At 42.5% G+C, this 23,118-nt stretch overlaps 1 protein-coding gene across 1 annotated transcript in view; it reads right to left on the bottom strand.

Moving 5' to 3' along the window:
• MYRFL (myelin regulatory factor like) overlaps window positions 1-23,118 on the bottom strand; it is a 92,017-nt gene that overhangs the window by 14,829 nt on the left and 54,070 nt on the right. Inside the window, 8 exon segments of the mRNA XM_054580232.1 lie at window positions 922-1,006; window positions 4,141-4,202; window positions 4,789-4,825; window positions 4,828-4,951; window positions 21,119-21,185; window positions 21,187-21,226; window positions 22,007-22,045; window positions 22,048-22,111. Coding sequence (XP_054436207.1) covers window positions 922-1,006; window positions 4,141-4,202; window positions 4,789-4,825; window positions 4,828-4,951; window positions 21,119-21,185; window positions 21,187-21,226; window positions 22,007-22,045; window positions 22,048-22,111 — 518 coding nt within the window.

Genomic DNA, 23,118 nt, shown 5'->3' with positions numbered 1-23,118 from the left:
AGGGGAGGCAAGTAGGCAGGGGCCCGCACTGTCTCCAGCAGCAGGAGCTGCTTTCCATGAAGCGGAGGCCCCAGCGCCACCCCTGCCTTTCCCTCTGAGAACCATCGTCTCCCCTGAGACAAGTCCACAAGCCAGTCCTTTCCCACACTCACAAAGCATTTTTCAAGGGATAGATAAATACCCCTTCCACTGTGTCAATAGGCAGACTGAAAACAAGAAGCCCCAGAGGACAAAGGCAAGATGTCCAGGACTCAGAGGCTGAGTGGCCATCCAGCAGCAGCATGAACCTGAAGGCCTGAGGCCAGAAGAGACCCCTGCGTCCCAGGAAGGGCTGACCCCATGTCCTGGAAGAGGAGAGATGGCAGTCCAAAGGGACCCAATACTTGCCTAGCAAATGCTCTTGAATGTACTGTATTTGTTTGCTTTAACTACTAGTCATTTTGGCTGCAGTTTCATCGTATTGTACATCTTGGGGTAATTTCACAATCCCCTTTGTGTGAAGCCTCTCCTGAAGAATCTAGAAGAATCCCAATAAATATGAATGTTCAGGGGATAGTAGATTGTACCTGATTGTTTACTCGCTCTTTTATCCCACCTAGACAAAAGAATTTGAGAAAGTTATTGGCAAGATTAAACACACACATGCAAAAGGCACAGTAAGCTGTTAAAAAATATCAGTTGACTAAAAAAAAAAATCATACTTCATCGCACATTTAAGTGCAGAAGCCTGTGCTTCTTTTCTTCCAAGTACGTGTGTGTAAAGGGCTCCCTCGCTTCTAAGCTGCATCAAAGGTCAACACCCAGTTTAAAGGACGCCTTGTCTTCAAAGTATATAAAAGGTCAGCCTTCAGTTCACATGTGAGAAAAGGAAGGTGGGAAGAAAAGGAGCTTCACATAGCATAACACTGAAGTTTTTCTTACCAAAATGTCATCACAGCAATAAGAGTTATAACCAAGGTCTGGAAAACCCAGTTAGGACACCACCATTTTTTCCTGCAAAATAAACCTACAACAGGATTTGCTCATGAGCAGTGATACAGCAGCAACGCTGAGAGAAGGGCGCCCGGGGACTCGCTCCCAGCGGGGGCCTCGCTCCCAGCGGGGGCCTCCTTGCTCCCTTGGGATGGTCGGTGTGCTCCCTTCAACCTGCATCTCCCTCCTCCTCCCTGCCTCCCTGAAAACACAGCTTTCTCAAACCCCATCTCAACTCCGTCCTTTTCCTGACACTCCAGGCTACAGGAATTGCTATTTTCCCCTTACGGCCTGCAGGATGATGGTCTGTGCCATTCACTTAGCACTTTCTCTTGAAGCTCTATGAGAGGAGAGGACCTAACACACAAGATCCTGTCAGAATCCAAATGTCCACCTCTTTCAATCAAACACCTTTCAAAATCAAAAGGTTTTAAAGACATGATAGAATAAATCCTAGTGGAAGAATTTCAGGCATCATGACAAACCATGGAGAAATTGTTTGTGGCATGAAACATTACCAAATTAAATCTGACACATCTGTATCTAAAGCTGTCATCTGTTTTTAAAAATAGTTCTGGACCCGTGTCTTATTTGTCCATTCACCAAATATTCATAAAGTGCTAATATGTAGAACAACACAGGGGATATGAAAATAAGTAAATTACAGTCTCTAGGAAGTGAATGAGACAAAGATTTAGGACTGATACATATTGGCATAAAAACTTGCCTGTGGGGAATGGACCAAGAACTGCAGGGTAGACAGCTGCGCCCGAGCTGGGAAATCTGGCCAAAGAGATAGAGGCTTTTCTGCTCCTTTAAATCAGGTGTTCCTTAAATACGAGGTTTCCTACGAGTGCCATGGGGAATAGTATGTTTTCTTCCTCCTGGGGGAACAGGGTAGAATTACGCTTTTGATGGGAAGCAAATAGAAGGATGGTGGTAGTTAAGAAATGGTTTTAAATTGGTCTTTGTTTAAATTTCCTGAATATTAAGAATGGTGAACACATAGGCAGCTCTTATTAGGTGCCATAAATTCTTCTGAATGTTTCACATATACTGCTTTTGTTAATCTTCACAATACTCCTCAACAGTCTTATGAGGCAAGTAGTGCTATTCCCATTTTTCAGAAGAGGAAAACGAGGCCCATGAAGCCTGGCTTCCTCACCCGGGATCCCATAACCGGTGAGTGAGAAAGGCAGGACAGGAACCGAACAACATTTGTCCCCAGAATCTGTGCACTTAACCACAGTGCTATGCTGCTTCCCTTTTTCTGTCTGTAGGAGAGGGAAATACCCTACAACTTAGATATTAATTGTTATTATTGAAAAGGTCCTCATGGCTTGCCAAATGAACTCCTTAACCTGGTGATCCAGAAATTGAGCCTAACCTATATTTTCAGCCTCATGTTCTAGTCTCTTCCCTAACCAACCGCCCCCTCGCCCTTTAGGGAAGCCAGTGTCATCTCCCGGACCTCTGCTCATGCCATTCCGTCTGAAGCCTCTCCTACAGCTCCTGCTGGTCCTGCCAATGTGTACTCTTTCTGAAGGCCCAGCTCCCTTAATACTCCTGCCACACTCTGAGCTTCTGCAATATTTATCCCATTCAGGTACAGCTGCTCTTTGCCTTTCCTTCTGATCTTCTCTGGCTACCTTGCAATTATTTAGTTGAAGAGGCCATATGTCACTTTTATCTGCAGACGTTGCCTGCAAGGGGTCTCCCAGTTGAATGGGTGCTCCCTAATGCTCATGTCACTTCATGGCTCTGTGTCCACATCCCAACCCCCACCCACCTGCACGTCCAAGACACTGAACCACATAGTGTTTTTAGTTTAGACTGTGAGACTTCAAGGAGTATTTTCAGACTGAGCTCTCTATTCATTTCTCCATTCATTTGACAAGAATTTCTTGTATACCTACTATGTGCCAGACCCCAGACAAAGTGTAAGGAAGGTCAGGAAGGTAGACAGGGGGCCTGGTTTCATGGACCATACATCCTAGTAAATATTCTGAGAGAACGGCAGAATGGATTCTTTGGGTGCAACACGCAAGCTAAAGAGGTTGCACATGACCAAACTGCACCTATTTGAGTCACTGTGGATGTTGATACGACCCCCTCCATCCCATTGCAAACTGGTTAGTACTGAGAGCACCTTCCTGACACAATATTTTTAATGTTTTGTGTTTATTGAGCAGCCTGCTGAGTGCTGAGCACTGTGCTAAGGGCTTTAGCTCATTTAATCCTATCAACAATCTCTGTGAGGTGTCATACTACTATTATCACTATTTTCCAGTGCAATTAAGTAGCTTGCCCAAGAACACTTATACATAACAAGAAACTTGGCAGCAACATAACATTAAAGTAGTTTTTAGTATAATATTAAACCCTTTCTGAATCTTTTTATAACACTTCAGTGTAGTACAACATGAGGAGTAAAGAGAAAACTAAGGCAATGGCCTTAACGTCAGGAAAGGGCACCTTCCTCCAGAAGGACACCTTTGGGACACCAGTGGATCGGAGGGAGCAAGCTGCGGTCCTAGCTGAACTGCAGCTAGAAAAGGAGTATTGTAGCTTCTCCCTCACAGACACTTCTTTGCAACAGAGAGGGTGTCCTTCAAGTTATTAAATGATTAACCTTCATGTTTTACTGTAAATGCCATCCTATGAGATGAAAGTCCTCTATTCATTAAGAAAGCCATCGCATTTTAACCTTTGCAAGCAAGTGAATGCCTACTCTCCATTTGCATATATACAACTAAATATCAAAGGGAAAACAGGGATTTGAGCATTAACTGGCATCCCTTTGGGATCTTCTGAAGTCAAAGATAAGGGACCCTGTGGAGTGAAGGCATCCATCCACACAGAGCTTACAGCCCAGGGCCACATGCATGTGGAGGCCATCGATTTCGCATGACAGGGACACGAGAAATAAAAACCAGTAGAATAATAATTCCGAAATGAGCATGTTCTGTACTCATTTCTCCAAACCTTGCCTTGAAAAACCAGATAATATCTATTAACAGGCTAATATTTAAATACCTGAATGTATAAGGATGCAAACTAGGGAATTCATCAACAAATGAAGAAAAAAAAATCTTGATCTATTCCTCTAAAGACTTTTTTTATATAGAAAATATTTTCTCTGTTCATTATAAATGTAAGTGTATTTACCTTGTTGGGTTTTTTTTGAAATGGTCCTTCTTGGAGGAGTGCTAACGGCTCTGCTAAATTTGCTTTAAAAAGAAAAAGAATTAATTACTATTCAAACGCCCCTCCAGGAGTTACATGACAAAGGCCCAGGCGGTCACTAACGCAGCAGTAAGACTTTTTTTGTAATACACCAGTAATTTAAAAAAGGAAGTCAAAGCAGCAGTTGAGAGTTCCTTTTGTGGAAAAGAACCTAGGTAAGCATAAATGAACGCATTAAACGTTACATTTCTTTTTCTCAAAATTATACCCCAGGAAATGTGCATTTACCTCCTTGAGTAATAAAAAAAAAAAAAAAAAAAAAAAAAGCTTTTTCCCTGAGGACCAAACATGGTTTTCTAAATTTAGAAATGGCCGCCTCTACCAGTTAAAGGAGAAGCCACCCTTTTACGAAAATGTAATGCTTCTTATAACAACTGCTCTTAAACAGATGCCTGATGTTTGTTCTCATTTTTAAAGCTGCAACAGAAAAAATAAGAAAATGACCATATAAGGCAATTGTGTTTCAAAACAATAAAGACTAAATTATCAGAAACTAATGGTTGCTGCTTGATCTAGGTATGGAAAGATTCCACTGCTTTCTCCAGGTTCCCGTGGCAGTCCTGGATATACCTGACCGAGCTGGCTTCACTGGCTGAGGACTTCCAATACTGAGCTGCTTTAGCCTGGCCAGCTTTCAGTTCCATATTTCTAACTCCTCTATTCTTTCTTCAAGGTTGTTGGTTAGTTTGCAGAGCTGCTTCACTGCACCTACATTTTCCATAAAGATCTGGTCCTAAAAATAAAAATGATACAGAGTATATAAATTTATAAAATTGAGAAGACCAGAGAACGGTCCATAGCCCATTCAAAGACAGTAGGAACACACCATTGAAAATGATTATGCACAACCTCAAGTTTATTCAAGATACATCTGGAGAGGTCTGCAACTTAGAGTGGTCTTGCTAAACTGCTGGCTGCATAGTAAAACTGCTTATGTTCAATTTGCAATAAAATGGAAATATGTCCTCATAATCCAAGAGAAGGAATGGAGCTGAAGGGCATTGTCAAGTTTGGAATCTGAAGAATTATTTTCAATGGCCATGATGCTATATTTAAAACTCATAAAAAGAAAGAGCAGGATTCTGAATGTTGATTTGTGTGTGCATCACTAAATCCTCTTAAGAAGTGACCCCAGTTCTTCCTGGTAAAAAGTGCATTCAAGTGCTCCGGTGAAGAAGGGAGGAATGGGGACCTGGGCTTTTCTCTGATTTCTGCAACTTACTAGATGTGAGATGTGGCTAAAACCCAACAGCCTCTCTGTAAAAGAAGGGGAACATTCCTGAGGTGTTCATTTCTGCTTTAACTTCCAATGAGCTAGCACATATATTTCAGTCTAACTCCCAAACAAAATTTAAAACAACAGCAACACTTATTTCTTTCTGTTCAGAGAAAGTCACTGACATGTCAGAAAGAGTGAGAAAAGGGAAACCAACCAAAGGCAGGATGTGTAAGCCTTCCCTTCCCCCACCCACATACTTCAGTTGTCATAGGAACAAGTGTATCTCTGTCTTGGCCGTAACAAAACCCCTGGAAAGCTCTCATCAGCTCACACCCTGATCCCATGACCTCTCCTCTTCCCCCACTGTTTACAAGTTCAGAAAGCCACTGTGCTCTTTGGGGCTCATAGTGGCTGCTCCACTATTGTAAAGGAACGAGCTAGAGACCAAAGAAGAAAGACCATTTTGTGGTTAGGGAATCATACTTAAAAGTGTGTGTGTGTGTGTGTGTGTGTGTGTGTGTGTGTGTTTTAAGATTCCCATCAAGCAAACCAAAGTTTTGAGGGTTTCAAAAGCTGTAAAGCAACCACTCAGAAAGGATTTGAAAGCCGAACATAATGGATTTAAGACTTAGTTCATACAGTTTAAATACATGCACGCTGCTATGGAACAAACTGGTAAAGGTAAGTATATGGTCAATATTTGAATACTCTACTACTGTAATATGATGGTATATAAATCACTTAACTCTAGTATAAAGGTTAAAGGAAAAAAGCATTAAAAATAACTACAGCTACAATAACTTGCCAATGGTACACACATTAAAAGAGGTAAATTATAAAATCAAAAACATAAATGGGTAGAGTTTTTGTATACACATATGATGGAAGTTAAGTTGCTATCTGCCAAAAATAGGTTGTTATTATCTCTAAGGTATTTCATGTAAGCCTGACGGGAACCACAAAGCAGAAACTTACCATAGATACAAAAATGATAAAGAGAAGAGAATCAAACTATACCACTACAGAAGATCATCAATTCACCAAGGAAGACAGCAAAAGAAGAAAAGAACAAGAGAAATACAAAACAGCCAGAAAACAATATGATGGCATTATTAAGTCCTTACCTATTAATAACTGTCTTAAAAATGGATAAAATTCTCTAATCAAAAGGCAGAGAATATATGAATAGATTAAAAAAAAAAAAAGGAACAACACCCAATTGTATGCTGTCTACAAGAGACTCATGTCAGCGTTAGGGCACACGCAGACTCAAAGTAAAAGAACGGAAAAAGATTCTAATGGAAACCAAAAGGGAGCAGGGGTAGCTATACTTAAACCAGATAAAGTGGAATTTAAGTAAAAAACTCTAACACAAGACAGAGAAGGTCATTATATAATGATAAAGGGGTTGTCAATTCATCAAGAGGATATTGCAGTTGTAAATATATATGCAGCCAAATTCAGTTTGAGATGAATAAGTCTGGGGGCTCTAATTACAGCGTGGTGACAATAGCTAACAATACTGTACTATATACTAGCTAACTGCTAAGAGAGCTGTAGGGAAGCAGGATTTTGCCACCCCAAAATATGTCTCATTGGCATGAGGATTATTTTAGGCTGATTATTTTTAAGAAACAAAAGACTCAGGAAGAGCTTCTTACCTCCCCCTTAACTGCCTAAAATAATTCAGATGGAGGGCCGTTTCAGGAAGAGACGCGACCCCCAGAGATCACCAGGAGGCTAGGATCCAGGCGTGGTGACCAGGGCGCGGGGGTGGCGGGGGCTGGGCCAGCGCCGCAAGCGGGAGTGTGGACTCGGCAAGGCCTGTTTGTTCAAAGTCTGCTCTGTGTCTCATTGTCTCCACTTGGCATAGCACACATCTATTTACCAAACATTTGTTTTTTCATCTTCACATAAATTGCCTCCCTCTCCTTTGAAGTCCCAGACTCCCACCCCCTTTATCTTTAGGTCTGGGTGGCAGACAAGCCTCAACTGCCTGGTTGTCTCTGGGCCCTCGTATTCTTATGGAGCAATGTACAAAATTAAGCTTGGGTTTTTCTCCTGTTACTTGTCCCTGTCAACTTAATTCTTAAACAAGATATAAGAATCTATAAGGATAGAGGAGAAACTTTTCCTCCCCAACAGAGTAAATCTAAATGTTCTCACCATACACACACAAAAGGGAATTATGTGAGGCAATGGATGTGTTAACTAACCTTACTGTAGTAATCACTTTGCAACATACACGTGTGTCAAGTAATCATGCTGTATACTTTAAACAATGTTATATGTCAATTATTTCTCAATTCACTTGTGAGGCAGAATGCTTTATCTAAGTAAAACAAGATTGCACATGAATTGATAACTGTGGAATCTGAGGGAAGTAGATGCATGGGTTTCATCACTATTCTCTCTATGTTATGTGTTTGAAATTTCTCATTAAACATGTTAAAAATAAACTACAGAACACAAACAAACCAAAAAAAGAATCTCCTGACGAAAACTGTTCTAAAAATTCTAACTCTAGTACAGGGTTTTTCTACTTCTAAATTTGCTTTAATAAATATACAGCAGAGATCATGAAGTTAAGGATAAAATTCTATGGTCCTAAATCATAGTAAATGTCATTCGATTTCACGCCATAACTGTAACTACAGTACTGAGTGGATCAGGTGGTCGGCTGATGTCCACCCAGCAGCCCAGGGAGGCTCCCAGCCGCCAGCTGCCCCCTCCAGCGGCTCCTCCACAGGCAGCCAACCCACCAGGCTCTGCTGGCAGTTCAGCAGCCTCCTTCTCCGGAATCCACCCACTTTTCTGCATCCTCACTGGCACTACTACACTTTATATATATATATATATATATATATATATATATATATATATATATATATAGTTGTTTTTTTTTCTTGGCTACTAGCTTCTTTAAAAAAAAAACTTCCTTTGATACATTGATTTGTGATTTGGCCGCAACCAAAGCAGACCATGGAGAATGATGCTAATGTCCCCTCTAAACCACAGCACGTTCTTTGCAATATCTCCCCAACAGGACTTTACCACTGCCTGGCGAGATCAGAGCGATGACTGCATTGTCCAGTTACTTGTCATTAATAATAAAAGTCAGCTCTGATCTGACCAACTCAAATTTGCCAGCCTGATGCATCTTCTAGGTACATCCAATAAATAGGCCAGAAAATAATTCGCCTGCTTGTCCTTTCAAGAGAAAATAAAGGTGGAGGGGGATTTCCTTGTGCCTTCCTAATTATGTTTAAGGCCCTAACTGTAGGGATCCAATGGAAAAATACCAAAAACTGAATCTCTAGGACATGTTATGGGGATTAACTCTTACTAAAACACTCTTACTTCTGTCCTCTATCATCATAATAAAGCCAGTACAAAGGTGGGAGAAGGTAGGTTTACAGTAGTGTGTATGCAAAACAGAGTTTATTCTTGTATTACCATTTATTAATTATTGTATTTTTATTTGTATGTCAACTGCAAACCTACTTTTGCCCACCCCTGTATAAATATATTTAAAAATTCATCTAGAATTTTCTGAAAATGTCCTTTTTCCTGCAAGTGAATGATCTCGATGAGTTCACTTTAACCTTGAACGTGCACCTGGGCACCTGAGAGGCTTTTTCTAAATACACACATCCAGGTCCCACTGAGAGGCTTGTTTGCATTCATTGGGACTGAGACAGGCATAAGGCTGGGACATTTTGAAAAGCTTCCCCATCTGATACCCACTGTTTGTTAAAAACTATTTTATAATTGAACTAACCTAATTACTCAACTTTGTCTTGTTATGATTGACTATTTTAAAGGGGACCCATTACCTCAGCAGAAATGTAATTTTGCAGTTGGGATGCAAAAATGATTAAGCCAGCTTGCCACCAAAATTGCTCATGAGGCTGGGGTGCAGGAGCTGCTTCAAATCACACAAGAATCTTCTCCCCACTGTTGAAGACTTGCTTTGAGGTAAGAGTCCATGCAAACAGCGTGAGCGTATTTTCTGAAAGGACACATAGGGCAGTTTGGCAAGGTCGTGTGTACACGTCAACAACAGGGAGACAGCTGTGAAATCCGAGCTGCTCTCTAGCTTCGAGTGGGTCCTTTATCTAAGCTCTGCCTTTCCCCAGAGCCCCCTTTACACCTTGCGCTCTAATCATACTGAACCATTTGCCCTTCACTAAACTAGCAGAGGCTTCTCCCTTTCCCTGAACCACCTGTTCTCCCCTCTTCCCACTTCCCTACACTCCGTGTCTTGTTTACCTGTAGTATAAACACCCAGCAACTGGCCCCCACATTGTGCCCACAGCCAATCCTCCAGCAAAAAGCAGTAACTCAGTACATGTTGGATGACCGACTGAATGAATGTACTCATATTCTCACAATGGCAGTTCACGCTACAAGCCATTGAGAAGTCACAACATTGTACTCTGGTAAGACTGAAGAGACTGGCCAAGCTTCCAGGGGTTTTTTTTGTGTTTTTTTTTTTATCTGAGGTTTCTCTCAGGAAAATAAGACTGAGGTCAAATCCCCATGTTAGGAAATGCCCGTGGAAATGCCCAAATGCCCAAAGAAAACTAGAGTTTAACATTTTTCGTGCAATGGGATAGTGGTTCATTGATAGCCAGCAAGCTGATTTCCACTTTGGTTAGGTCCTTTCCCCTTTGGGAGGAGATTGGCTCAGCAAGAGAGATGAATGTCCTTTCAGTCCCCCTCAGACCCTAGGAAACCCTGGGACTACAGAACACAGTTTGCAGGCTCCTGGGTCCCTAACAGTTCCGGCAATAAATGAGCCCATGGCATTGGAAAGCAGCCTCTTTGCAGGACTACAACTTGTCCTCTGCAACAACACTGAGCAAGGGTGACTAAGTCTGGTGGCAAAGAATGCTTGGAGAAGTTGAAAGAAGCTCTTATTTCTTTCCAGTGAGAGTCAAAGACTTAAAAAATCTCTTCTTGCTGCACCTGACGTTGCATGGACTGATGTTTTATAATCAGATCATGGGAATAAAACAGCCTGTAACTGAGCATTATGAAAATGATTGCCAAGGGAGAAAAACCATCTTTGGCCAATGAGTGTGTCTGGCAATCATTTGAGCTCTGGATAAACTCAGCTTTAGATCTTTGTCCAAGAGTTTATTTTGTGGGTAGTTCTCCAGGCGCTGACATGGATTTAAAAAAATAGAATCCCCAAACCAGAAAAGCAGGCTGCTGAGATGGTGTGGAAGCTCAGCCCTCCAGCTGAATTTCCAGCAAATCCCTGGGGGAGCGGCCTGCCTCACCTGCATATTTCTCTTGCAAAGAAGACAGCTCTTGGGCTCATTTCCTTGGCTGTTGTATTTTGACCTCTGCCTTACATGGGGAGAGGACAGCTTTACAAAACCATTTAAAATTATGGTTCATTGTTGTCTTTTGTGTGCTTTAAAATCCTTGCTTAATTTCAGTTATCTCTGTTTAAGTGGAATTTTCTATGGATGGGCTTGAGTCCTCTGACTGAGGCAAGTTTCCAGTTGAACTAGCACATGTCACAGTTCGTTGCAACTCTGATTTCTTGTCCTCCCCTGGTGAGGGATGAGCTCCTTTTGAGGACAGTCACTCTGCCTTGTGACTCCTCAGGGCCAATGAAATACTTGGTGTGCATAGCCTAATGTTCAATTAATGAACAGAATCAATAGTTCTTTATCAGACACCTATGATGTACTCACCACTTTCCTAGGTGCACAGATAAGAAAATGAGACAAGGCAGGAAGGGTCTCTGCCCTCACAGAGTATATTTTCTAGTGGGGGAAACTGGTCAACAACAAGTAAACCACAAATAAATAATACAATTTTAAGTTGTAATTAGCACTAGGAAGGAAGCTAACAAGGCATTAAAATAGAAAATAATTGTCACTCTCTTAAGCCATCGTTATAGTTTTGGTTTACTAGTTTTATTTTTGAGAGCCCTGGGAAAGAATAAAGTAGCCTCAAGTGGAAAGTTACAGTCTCATCCTGAGGAAGACAGATAATCCAGCGTAAAACTGGGCCAAACAATTCACAGAAGGAGAAATCTAAATAGCTAACATAAGAAAGAAATGCACGGCTTTATTACTAGTCAAAGGAAGGCAAATTAAAACAATAAAATATCATTTTACCCCAATCAGATTACAAAATCTAGAAAGTCTGATAATGCCAGGTGTTGGCTGTGTAGAGAAACAGTAAGCCTCATGCATTGCTGTGAAGAGTTAGAACTGACAGGCCACATGGCATTATTTCATGAAATCAAGACTATGTATATCCTGTCCTCCACTGCTGGTATATGTCCCAGAGAAAACCTCCCACAGATTCAAAACGGGGCCTGCATAGTTTGCGGTCAACCGAGTTGGGGGATCCGCACTTGGGAAGAAAAAGTTAAAGACACAGGCCAAGGAATTCCATGCATCAGACTATGAGCAGATGTTCAAAATTAAAACACATTCAAACAACACCACTTGCAATATTCCAGAAAGCCTGAGTGGCTGCCATTGCTGTGGAGGGTTAGATGGAAAAGGAGATGAGGCTAAGAGAGGGGAAAATGCAACAAAATAAAAGAGCAGTAACATAAGAACTGTAGTACATCAACTCTAACTTTCCAACAATAAAGACAAATCCTCGGGGGGGGGGGCGGGGGAGGCAGAAACGAAAGGGATTTTACATCTTGAGAGACACCGCTCTTGCAGAAAATTTCTTTACTCTTTAGCTCTCTGCTCAGTTTAAGTGGCTTGACGGCACAGTGATGGGCTGAATGGCGGAGACGAAGTTCACTAGTTCGGGTGCTTTGCACGTGAAGTCCAAGTCCAAGCAAGTTACACCTACTTACCAGGAGGAAGAGACTCTGACCTCGGTGTCAGACTTTACAGATAAAGGTAATTGAGCATTGGTCAGAAAGGGACTGAATTATACTTAAAGACTTCACTTCTTTAAAAATTACTTGAAAATATTCTCTTCGAAAACTTTGGCATAAGTTCAGCTATTTTAAGTAAGTTCCGCTTGCCTAAATAAAGTGTGAAATTCCAGGTCCTGTAGCACAGGCCTAGCTGATCAGCAAAGCAGTGCCACCCCCTGTGGACACAATGCTTAAATTGCAGTTGTAGGTGTCTGGAACAATGACCTCTTTTCCCAGCACTTTATTACAGACATTTTCAAGCATACAGAAAAGTTTAAAAAACTGTAAACACGCATATATACCCACCACCTAAACTCCCCAGTTACTATACTGATCTGGCTTTTTATTTTTTTTAAATCACATCTCTCCATCTATCCATCCATTCCTTGGTGTTCTTTAAATGCATGAAAAAAAAAAAAAGGAATAATAACTTTTTTAAAAGAAGACATGACTATGAAAAGAAATTTCCCAAGAAAACGATAAATGCCTATTTCTCTCAAAAATGTTCATTAGAAAACAAGAGAATTTCAGTGTAAGGAGTTCCTAGGAGAGAAGATGATCAAAAAACAGGTGGTCAGTTGTTAAAATAGCCACAGTTGGTTGTAATAACTTATGAACTCTAAAGAACTCATTTAGTTTGGAGTCAAATCAATCACATGAGTGCAACAGGGAGGGCTAACCCCCCACAGTCAACTTATCATCACAACCAGGGCTCAGTTCTCCTTCCTCCCTTGATGAGCAAAGAATGGATTTCTAAATAAACTGCTGAATAGGACATTTAAAAGCCCCATTTAGATTCTGGGCTGGCTATTTGAACATGAACTAATATAATTTTTATAACGCAGGGTTTATCTAAGCATGAAAATATATCAATCTATAAAAAAAAAATAAAGCATTTCAGAAAGATCTGAGGTGGTGGCATCTCTGAGCGGCATCCGGAAAAATTTATTAACAGTTAACCCTGTATTAGGTTTTGCTATGTTGTAGACCTAGAAGTCATTGTCCTAAGAAAACTTGCATTAGCAAAAACCATTTATAAAAACAATTGCTTCAGTAGGGGACAAAGTGATTACGGTAGTATTGAAACTCACCAAAATAAAGTTATTTTTGGTGTTGAAATGTAAAGAATAAAATAATGTGTTCTGTATAGCTCTAAAAATGACCTTACAGTCCCCAAAACTTGCTGAGCCAGGTTTCAGACAGTTTTATCTGAGGCTGAAACTCACACCCTTAACCACAATGTACCATAGACTATGGGTAATTTTTCAGTCATCAAAATCACTTTCCTCCTTTCTCATCCATCTCCTCCCCATTTCCTCGTGGACACTCTCTGCTCACTTGACTTTTCAGCACTGCGCTTGCCCCGTACCCTCCTCCTACTTTTGCCTAAGCCTCCCGAGCTCTGCGGGTCCTCTCCTTCCTCCGCAGCCCTGCCTGGAAGTGCTTGGTGTCCTCTTTGCCTCTCATTCCAAGTGATCTCGGGAAGCCTGCAGTGCCAGGCAGGTAACAGGAAGCAGAGAGGTGAGGGCATATGGAGCCCCCTGGGGGAACCACCCCTTGGCACCATGTTACCAGATCTAATCATTCCATGGAATTGGAAACCTGAAATTTGTGTGAGGACCTCCTGATTTGGGAAGGCAGGCAACAGATGTGAAAGTTTTTAAAGTGCCATGGGTTGCGGAGAGGGCGCATCCACAGGCCAGATTGGCCACAGCCTCCCAATCTATGACCTACATCCATAACCTTTCACTTCTGTATGTTTTCCTGTATTTTTTTTTCTTTTTTGCAGTGTAGAAATATTGGTTATTCTATTATGAATGGTGCCATCCAGGAGAATGGGAGCTAGTACTCAAAAGCCCAAACTCCCTAATGGCAGGTTACAGATTATGTAGGGCAAAATCACGAGATACTGTAGATTAGATGTTCGGGGCCGTGCTGGGAGCTGAGGGATCAGAGGCTGGGTGAGGGCAGCCAGTCATTTCTTCAGTTCCTGAAGACCACACTGAAGTTCTTTCCACCGGACAGTAACCAGGGAGTTGCTCCACCTCGGGCTCAGGAACCCACAGATAGCCGACCAAGCCGAAAACCATTTCCTTGCTCCAAATGTGACAAGTACCAATGGTCAGCAGTGCCAGGCAAGGTCCCCCTCCCAGGTCCTCAAGGAAAAACAGCCCTGACAGTTTCTCAGGACTCACGAAGCAGAGTGGGGTGCCCAGCTGGGGCACATCTCCCAGGACACTAACTCTGGGCTATGGCTCACCATTTGTTACATGAACAAGTTTCATGTTCCTGATGCTTCAAAGGAAAGACCAGTGTTCAATAGATTGGAGTTTGGAGCAAAGAAAAGTTTATTGACTGAGAAGGCCTAACTGGAGAAGATGGGGGTGCGTCATGCGATTCCGCCAACCTTTCCCTTCTTAACACCTTTATCCATGTCTGCAGCCTCCTCTCCACCCTACCTGCCCTCAAGTTCCACACTCCCTGTCGTCACCTCTGGACATTTTCATCTGACAGGTCAGCTGGCATCTCAAACTAAAAATTGAACTCATTTTTCCCCTAGAAAACTACTTCTCCTTCAGAGTTCTTTATTTTACTGGAACCACATCTCTTCCTTTCGTTGACATTCACAAACTCAGGCACTGATACAAACACATTCTTATTGAAAACCCGGGGTGTGTCAGATTCTATACTAAACAACACAGGATTGAAGAGGCACCTTCTTTGACCTCCAGAAGCTCTTAGGCTGCAGGCGGACAGAAGATGCATATTCAGAGGCCTAGACATTGTAGAGACAGGGTCAATCCAGGCAACACAGAATTCAATCATTCATTCAGTCAGTATTTACTGAATTCTTACAAAATTCCAAGCCCTGTAGTTAAAGCCACACATCAAGTACTGAAGACACGATTTTGAAAAGCATTGAAAATCCTTGCTTTCACGCAACTAATTAGGGATCTTGGCAAAGGACAAGCAGGCAGATAAACAAGATAATTTCAGTTAAGTACAAAAGTCTCCAGCCTGCTGTGAGCAAGGTAGCAGTGTGTCCCATGCACAGAGGTTCAGCCCGGGGGTGGACGGGGTCTGCACCAGCCAGAGGGAGCACATTCTTCTAATTACTAAAAGGACACCTTATTCTCACAGTAGCCCTGAAGCTTACAGAGTAAAACCAAATGATGTGGAAACTGTTTAGATAAGGGGGTCAGTGAAGATCTTGGTGCTGAGATAGAGCTGATGGGTCTTTAGGACAGAGAACACATACCGCAGCAGCTCTGAGGTGGAAACAAACTAGTCAGTGGGAGAAACAGACAAAAAGGCTGGTGTGCAAAGGGCTAGCAAACAAGTCATGTCTGTGCGTGCAAACACATCACAAATACATCGTGTTCTGAAGGGTCTCAGCTTGTTACGGGGCGGAGAGGTGGGTGTGTGAGTGTTGTTAGTAAAGGAGTTAGAAAGACAAGACTCCATCCAGATTGTGGAGGTCTACAACAGCCTAGCTAGTGAAGAGCCAAAAGTGAAAAGGGGAGATTTTACGATCAGAGATCTTGTTTTGTTTTAAAGGAAGATAATTTTATTGGCAGCTAACAGGTCAGTTAGGTCATTATAATAGGGAGAAAATGGAAAGAGCAAAGAGAATAAAGAGGGGAGATGATGTACAAGAGGTACTGTCAAAGTAAGAACAACGGGATTTGGCAATTAAGTAGATACTGTGGATGACAGAAAGGAAGGCTCGAGAGGCCACCTGCGATGCCCTCCCTCCCTCAGTCATACCTTCAATACCCAAGGTCAACAGGGTCTTATATCATTTGTCTCTCTGCCTCCCCACTTCCTTTCCATCCCTGAACTCCTAGGGTCCGCATATTCTCTCTCCTTCTTCTGAACTGATGTGATAGTTCATTTATGCACCCACAGTACCTCTCACGTTGCAGCACAGAACTTTGTTTCGTGTGTACCTGTCTTATCTGTAAGGTACCTGAAGACAGGAACCAAGTGTTATTTATCTCCGCGTGACTCAAATGACAATTGCTGCCACATTATGGCTGACGAAAAACAGAATCAATGAGTAAAAACTAGCTGCATACTAAGTTATGGTAGAGTGGTTTATAACATGCAATCTTAAAAAAACACAGGTTATTCAATGAATAATTATTCAGAAGAGGAACCTCATCTTTATATAGACAAATTCAGTTATGAATTTGTTTAAGGCAGTTCTTACATTTATTGTGTACATTTTTCCTATGTCAACTACACCTAATAATAATGCTCAAGAAATGTAACCCCCTGCTCCCAAATAATCACAGCAACAAATAAATAAACCTGTCAGGTAACGAGATGGATGAACAAGCCAGAAAGCCCCCCATGGTCTCATGCAGGGTTAGATGATGGCATCTGTTGCCCTGTGGCCTCCTTACCCCAGTGTCAGTCCTGAGCCCCTTTATTCTACCTTCCGTTCACCGAGCTTTCACCACTGCCTGACCCTGAGGAACTTAGGGGAAGAAGCACATTACTCCAGATAAGAGAAGTTTGTCCTGCAGGATCACCTCACAAGAAGAAGAGCCCTGGCCAGTGTGGCTCAGCTGGTTGAACCATCATCCTGTAGCCAAAGGGTTGCGGGTTCAATCCCTGGTCTGGATGTGTAAAGAAAAGTTATTTAACTTCCAGCCAAGATGGAGGCATAGGTAGATAGACTTTGCCTACTTGCATAACCAAAAGAAGGACAACAACAAATTTAAAAACAAAAAATAACCAGAACTGCCAGAAAACCGAACTGTATGGAAGTCCAACAACCAAGGAGCTAAAGAAGAAACATTCATCCAGACCAGTAGGAGGGGTGGAGACACGCAGCTGGGGCAGAGAGGACATGCAGCAAGGTGGCAGCTGGCGGACCTTGTGGTCCCACATTTGTGTGCAAATGAACTGGAGGAACAGCTGGGGAGCAAGAGAGGCCAAGCAATCCAAAGCTCCAGTGAGGGAAAAGAAAGCCTCAAAACCTCTGGAGGTAAAAACCTGTGGGGTTGTGGCAGCAGGAGGAACTCCCAGCCTCACAGAGTCCATTGGAGAGACCGATAGGGTTCTAGAATGTACACAAACCCACCCACCCAGGAATCAGCACCAGCAGGGCTCAATTTGCTTATGGGTAGCAGGGAAAGTGACTGAAAGCCACCTAGAGCTGAGCAAGTGGCATTGTTCCCTCTCAGACTCCTCCCCCACAGACAGCAGCACAACAATGCTGCGACCTGGGTTGCCCCTCCCTGGTGAATAACTAAGGCTCCACCCCTTCCAATGAAACAGGCACGCTGAGACAAAGAAATATGGCCCAAATGAAAGTACAGATCAAAGTTCCAAAAATAGAACTAAGTAATGAACAGATAGCCAACCTATCAGATGCACAGTCCAAAACACTGGTAATCAAGATGCTTACAGAAATGGTTGAGTGTGATCACAAAATGGAGGGAAAAGTGAAGGCTATGCAAAGTAAAGTAAAGAAAAATATAAAGGGAACCAACAGTGAAGGGAAGGAAACCAGGACTCAAATCAACGATTGGAAACTGAAGGAAGAAATAAACATTCAACCAGAACAGAATGAAGAAATAAGAATTCAGAAAAAATGGGAAGAGACTTAGGAACCTCCGGAGCAACTTTAAATGTTCCAACATTTGAATCATATGGGGTGCCAAAAGGAGAAGAGGAAAAGCAAGAAATTGAAAACCTATTTTAAAAAATAATGAAGGAGAACTTCATTAAGCTTAGAGAGTCCCAAAGAAGTTGAATCCAAGGAAGCACATACCAGGGCACATTTTAATTACATTACCGAAGATTAAAGATAAGGAGAGAATCTTAAAAGCAGCAATAGAAGACAGTTACCTACAAAGGAGTTCCCATAAGACTGTCAGCTGATTTCTCAAAAGAAACCTTGCAGGCAAGAAAGGGCTGGAAAGAAGTATTCAAAGTCATGAAAGGCAAGGACTTCCATCCAAGATTACTGTATCCAGCAAAACTATCATTTAGAATGGAAGGGCAGATAAAGTGCTTCCCAGATAAGGTCAAGTTAAAGGAATTCATCATCACCAAGCCCTTATTATATGAAATGTTAAAGGGACTTATCTAAGAAAAAAAAAGATCAAAAACTATGAACAGTAAAGTGACAACAAACTCACAACTATCAACAAATGAATCTAAAAAAAAAAAACTAAGCAAACAACTAGAACAGGAACAGAATCATAGAAATGGAGATCAGGTTGTGGGGAGAATGGGAGAAAATGTACAGGGAAAAAGAAGCATAAATCGTAGGTACAAAATAGACAAGGGGAGGTTAAGAATAGTATAGGAAATGGAGAAGCCAAAGAACTGACACGTATGACCCATGGACATGAACTAAGGGAAAGGGGGAATGCTGGTGGGAGGGGGTGGAGGGGAATAAAGGGGAGAAAAAAATGGGACAACTGTAAATATATATATAAAATACCTAAAAAAAGAAAAGTTGTTTATGCCAACATTGACTGACATGACTAATCTCTGACTTTGCTTGGTTGCGTGAACAGTCTTTAAAGATCCAGCCATTCTTTTCCTATGGTGGTAGAAAGTTGCAAAGTACACATGGGGCAACAAGAGTCACAGTCCCTGTGTCACTATGAGAAAGAATACAAGTGATATTCTGTGAATGTAGAGGAGGGAGATTCCACAATGCTGAGGATTAAACCAGCAATTGAAGGCCATCCTCAGAAGAACAGCCTAAGAAGAAAGAGTATGGAGGTGTCCATCTGCTCTTGGTGTTACGGATTCTGTAAATGAGTGTGGCCTTAGTGACGTCACCAAAGATCATATCACTCTAAGGTCCTATTACTAAGAGAATCGCAACTTTTCCCCTCTGGACTCCTATTAGTTTTACTTATTTATACACTGAGTGCTGCCTTGGCATGATTCGCTCCTCAAGTGACAAATGAACCTGGCTTTCTGGAACATGAATGCCACCCCCTACTTTTCCAGGGCTCTGCGCTTGCCGTCCGAGGAGTGAACTTGGCTTGTAGCCTCTCCTGGGGGAAGTGGGGAGTAGCCCTTGGAATTCCTGTTGCTAATAATGCAAACTGCCTCCATTCAACTCATCTGGGAATGGGAAGATACTAGGCCAGGGGGAGAACTAATTATTTTGCTGAATAATGAGAGTCATAAGGCCCGGGGCAGACGTTGCCTACACGAAAACAGAAATCTGTTTCCTGCACGTCCTAGGCGAGGGCCACAGCTAGGGTGAGTAACCCCAAGAGCCCCCACCTTAGCAGCCTAGTGACGGTCCTAAGGCTGTATCCCGAGATGGACAGCTATGCCTACTCTCTGTTCTCTCACCCCAGGAAGCTTATGAAAATGGAAGAGAGTGAGTATGACTTTATTATATGAATACCTCTGAATGTAGTTTATATTTTAAGTAAATATAAAATATTTAAGTAAATTATTTGAAAACTTCAATACTTTATTATCAAAAATAAGTTTCTCAAGTGAACTGATAGCCCAGGTTTGAGAGAGAGAACAAACATTTCTTTTATCAAAGCTATGATCCTGGGAAGCAGGAGGGAGTAACCATCCTCTGCCACTCGGCTTTGCAGCCCCGGGCTGAGCAGGCCATCCAGATCCCATCATCTAAGTGTGTGTTCTCAAAGGACTTTTAGGTAGAAGACTATGGAAGGGCCTAACATGAGCATGCACCTTCTACCCTGCTCCTCCAAGGGTGGCTTGCTGACCAGTGGGACTGGTAAAATTGGCATCACTGGGAGGCTGGTTAGAAATGCAGGACTTCAGAGCTCACCCCATTCTTGCTGAATCAGGATCTGCATTTTAATAAGATCCCCCACTGATTCTTACATACTTTGGAACTGAGTTGACAAATTACAAATTCGTCTCGCTCAAACATCTCTCCCGGTTACTATAAAATCCCCACGTCAATCAGCCTTCCCTCCCAGCATCAAATATAAGAACGCGATGTAAAGCAAATCAGCAGCAGAGTGAACTTGCAGAGCTCTCAAAGATGTGGGACTTCACAGACTTAACAGACGTGATCTTGGAGAGCTACTCAAATCACATGCAAGGCATCTGGCAGGGAGAAGATGGCAGCCTTAGGCCCTTTGACGAGCGAAGAGGAGCTAATCTGCGAGAACGGTGACGTTCCTTCAAAAGAGAATGATTTGAACATCAAAGAATGAAGACAGGCCCTTGGGAAAAATGATGAGGCTCATGAATATCTTTGTAAAAACGACCCAATTTATGACTGTGCTATGAAAGTCAAACATAAAATTTTGTTGAAAAACTGTGCTCAAAAAGAAATCAGCACTTCCGTCTTCCGTCATTCTAAGGAGGAGCACATTGTTTTAATGATAACGTAAATGATGTTATGTTACTGATATTATAAGTTACTTTCCTATGTTTTAGTTCCATCTTTCAAGACAGAGTCTAATGGAAGCTTGTTATTGCTACTTCTCATGCTGTTCGGCCCTTGTGTAAGGGCGCTCCTGCGGCGTACACTTTCCCAGAGGTGGCGTTCCTCCCCCGCCCGCCCCCCAGACCCGCTGATCTCCAATGCGCACTGCGGCGTATTCTTTTTCTGTTTCCCTATGGGACTGTTTTTTGTTGCCTGTGACCAGTATGGGATAAACAACATCAGCTTACACCCCAGCCCAGTGAAGCATTCTCACTGTCCTGTTGCCTGGTTGGGTGTTGGAGCACACTGCGATGTCACAGAAGGCGGTTCGCCAGGGGCAGGAGGCAGGTATGTATCCCGGGGTTACCTTATGGACCACGAGCAAGTTCTCCAGCGCCCTTCCATTTTCGCTGGCAACATCACCCACCTCTCTCAGCTCTGGGCAGGATCTCTCACACCTCCTGGGCAATCATTTCTCTACACAAAACACTCCCACAGGCTAGGTCAGGAGAAGACCTTTCCAGAGAAAATCCTACCAGGCCTACATCAGAATGGAACGCGACAGCCACAGCCACAAAGGAAGTCTGCAAATAGATGCTTATCCCTTCTCAGCTTTTGCTTTGATCTACATGCACTTGAAGCAGAGAAGAAATTGTGAGCCATGAATCACTGTAGGATTATAGAGGGCGTGCTGTTTACTTTTCCTTGAGACTCGGGGCCAAATGTTGAAAGGGGTGCGTAAGCACCTGAACATTCCTGTACACAGAAGCAAGGGCAGGGCATTAGCCTCCGTTGTCTTTCTTTTCCTGCGGGAGGACTTTGCTCCCTAACCAGGTGCTCTCTCTTTAGGATTCCCAGATTGGAGTATCAACACCCCTTTGGCCCTTCTCTGGCTTCGGCCTGCCATTTCCCCTCTCCATCCCCGCGCTGGCCCAAAGCTGCGCCTCGGAGAGCTGGAGCTGTCCTCTGCCCCTCAACCCTCACCCCATGAGCGGGAGGACTCTAGTGAGAAGAAAGAATATATTCCAAAAACTCCAGCAGTACCTTGGGATACAGGGATGGGGTTGGGGTGTGGAGTAAAAATGGCAGGACTTTCTTTAAAGCTTCCCTGCTCTCGTGATTATGGGTTTCACAGAGGACGAGTGAGACAACAGAATGTTGTCAAATACCAAAGCACACGACCTCCAGGGAAAGGATTCAGAATTAAAATTTTCATAGGTGACTACAAAATTAAAAAGGGAACCCATGTGCGTACCTGTTTGATGGGCAGTGTTTATCCTCATTGCAGATGCCATGGTTTGTAGTCATACTCAGCGATCCTCATTTGGGCTCTTCTTCTCAGCTGTTCATTTGGGTCAACCTAATTGAATTAGAGAAGAGAGGATTTCACCCACTTGATATTTGCTATTCAAACCAATGCCCAGAGGGACCCAGAGATATTAAACATGTTGAAAATGGGATTGTCTTTTCCTGTTGCTCAAACCATTTTAAGGGAAATTTATATTTTTCTCCTTAGAGAAGCCAAAGTTTCAACTTTCATATTAGTGACATCCCACCCATCCGTCAATTGAGCCCATTTTTAGTTCTAAATTCTAGGACAAATACTCCCCAGTTACTGCTCTTGCCTTCCTTCCCTCCTCTGAAAAGTGAACCCTCCTTCCGAGACTGAGGTTGCTCACCTTGGAGAGAAACAATTGCTGAAGGATTGAGAAGTATCATTTCCAAATGAACACACAGAATAAATGCCAAAGAAATGCAGGTCAACTTTGTATTCATAAGTTGAAAATGCAATGTTTAGTTCAAGTAACAGACTTTGAGGTGTAGATATATTCTATATCATTGCGTTGCTTTTGACCATTTTGCTAGAGAAAATTTCTTCAAGTGGCAGATTGCAAGTCTAGGTCGCCCACCTGCTGGATTCTCAAGACCCGGACTTTCCCCTTGTGGGGATGGCTTCTCACCCAAGATCACCCTGTCAGCAGCGGTGTTTCCTGAGCTCGCTGCTCTGGCAGGTTGTTGAAGGCATTCCCAACTGTCACCACAAATTCCTCAAAAAAATTTCACTGGGTCCCATCAAAACGATACCAATCAAGACAATAGCGTGAATTTTTCCTAAAGTTAAATGTGTTTGATTCAAAGCATTCCCTTTTGAGAGTGTTTTTAAAGTCAGTTTATGGTATAACAAGACTGATTTTTTTTTTTTAAATGACCTTAATCAACAAGTAAAAAGTTCGCAGCCCTGTGTGAGTCCCCTAAATTTCCTTTTAGAACAGAACTGGGTTATGAAACCAGTGGTCTCTTGGCAATTAAAAGCACACTGCCTGGACATTCATCAACGTGTTACAGTCACCAAAAGTGCCTCGTTGT

This window comes from Pteronotus mesoamericanus, unplaced genomic scaffold, assembly GCF_021234165.1.
Source record: "Pteronotus mesoamericanus isolate MK-2021 breed Mesoamerican mustached bat unplaced genomic scaffold, CSHL_Meso_final contig_56, whole genome shotgun sequence".
NCBI lineage: Eukaryota > Metazoa > Chordata > Mammalia > Chiroptera > Mormoopidae > Pteronotus > Pteronotus mesoamericanus.
Note: the sequence above shows the minus strand (reverse complement) of the source record. Positions and strands in the feature narration are given on the sequence as shown.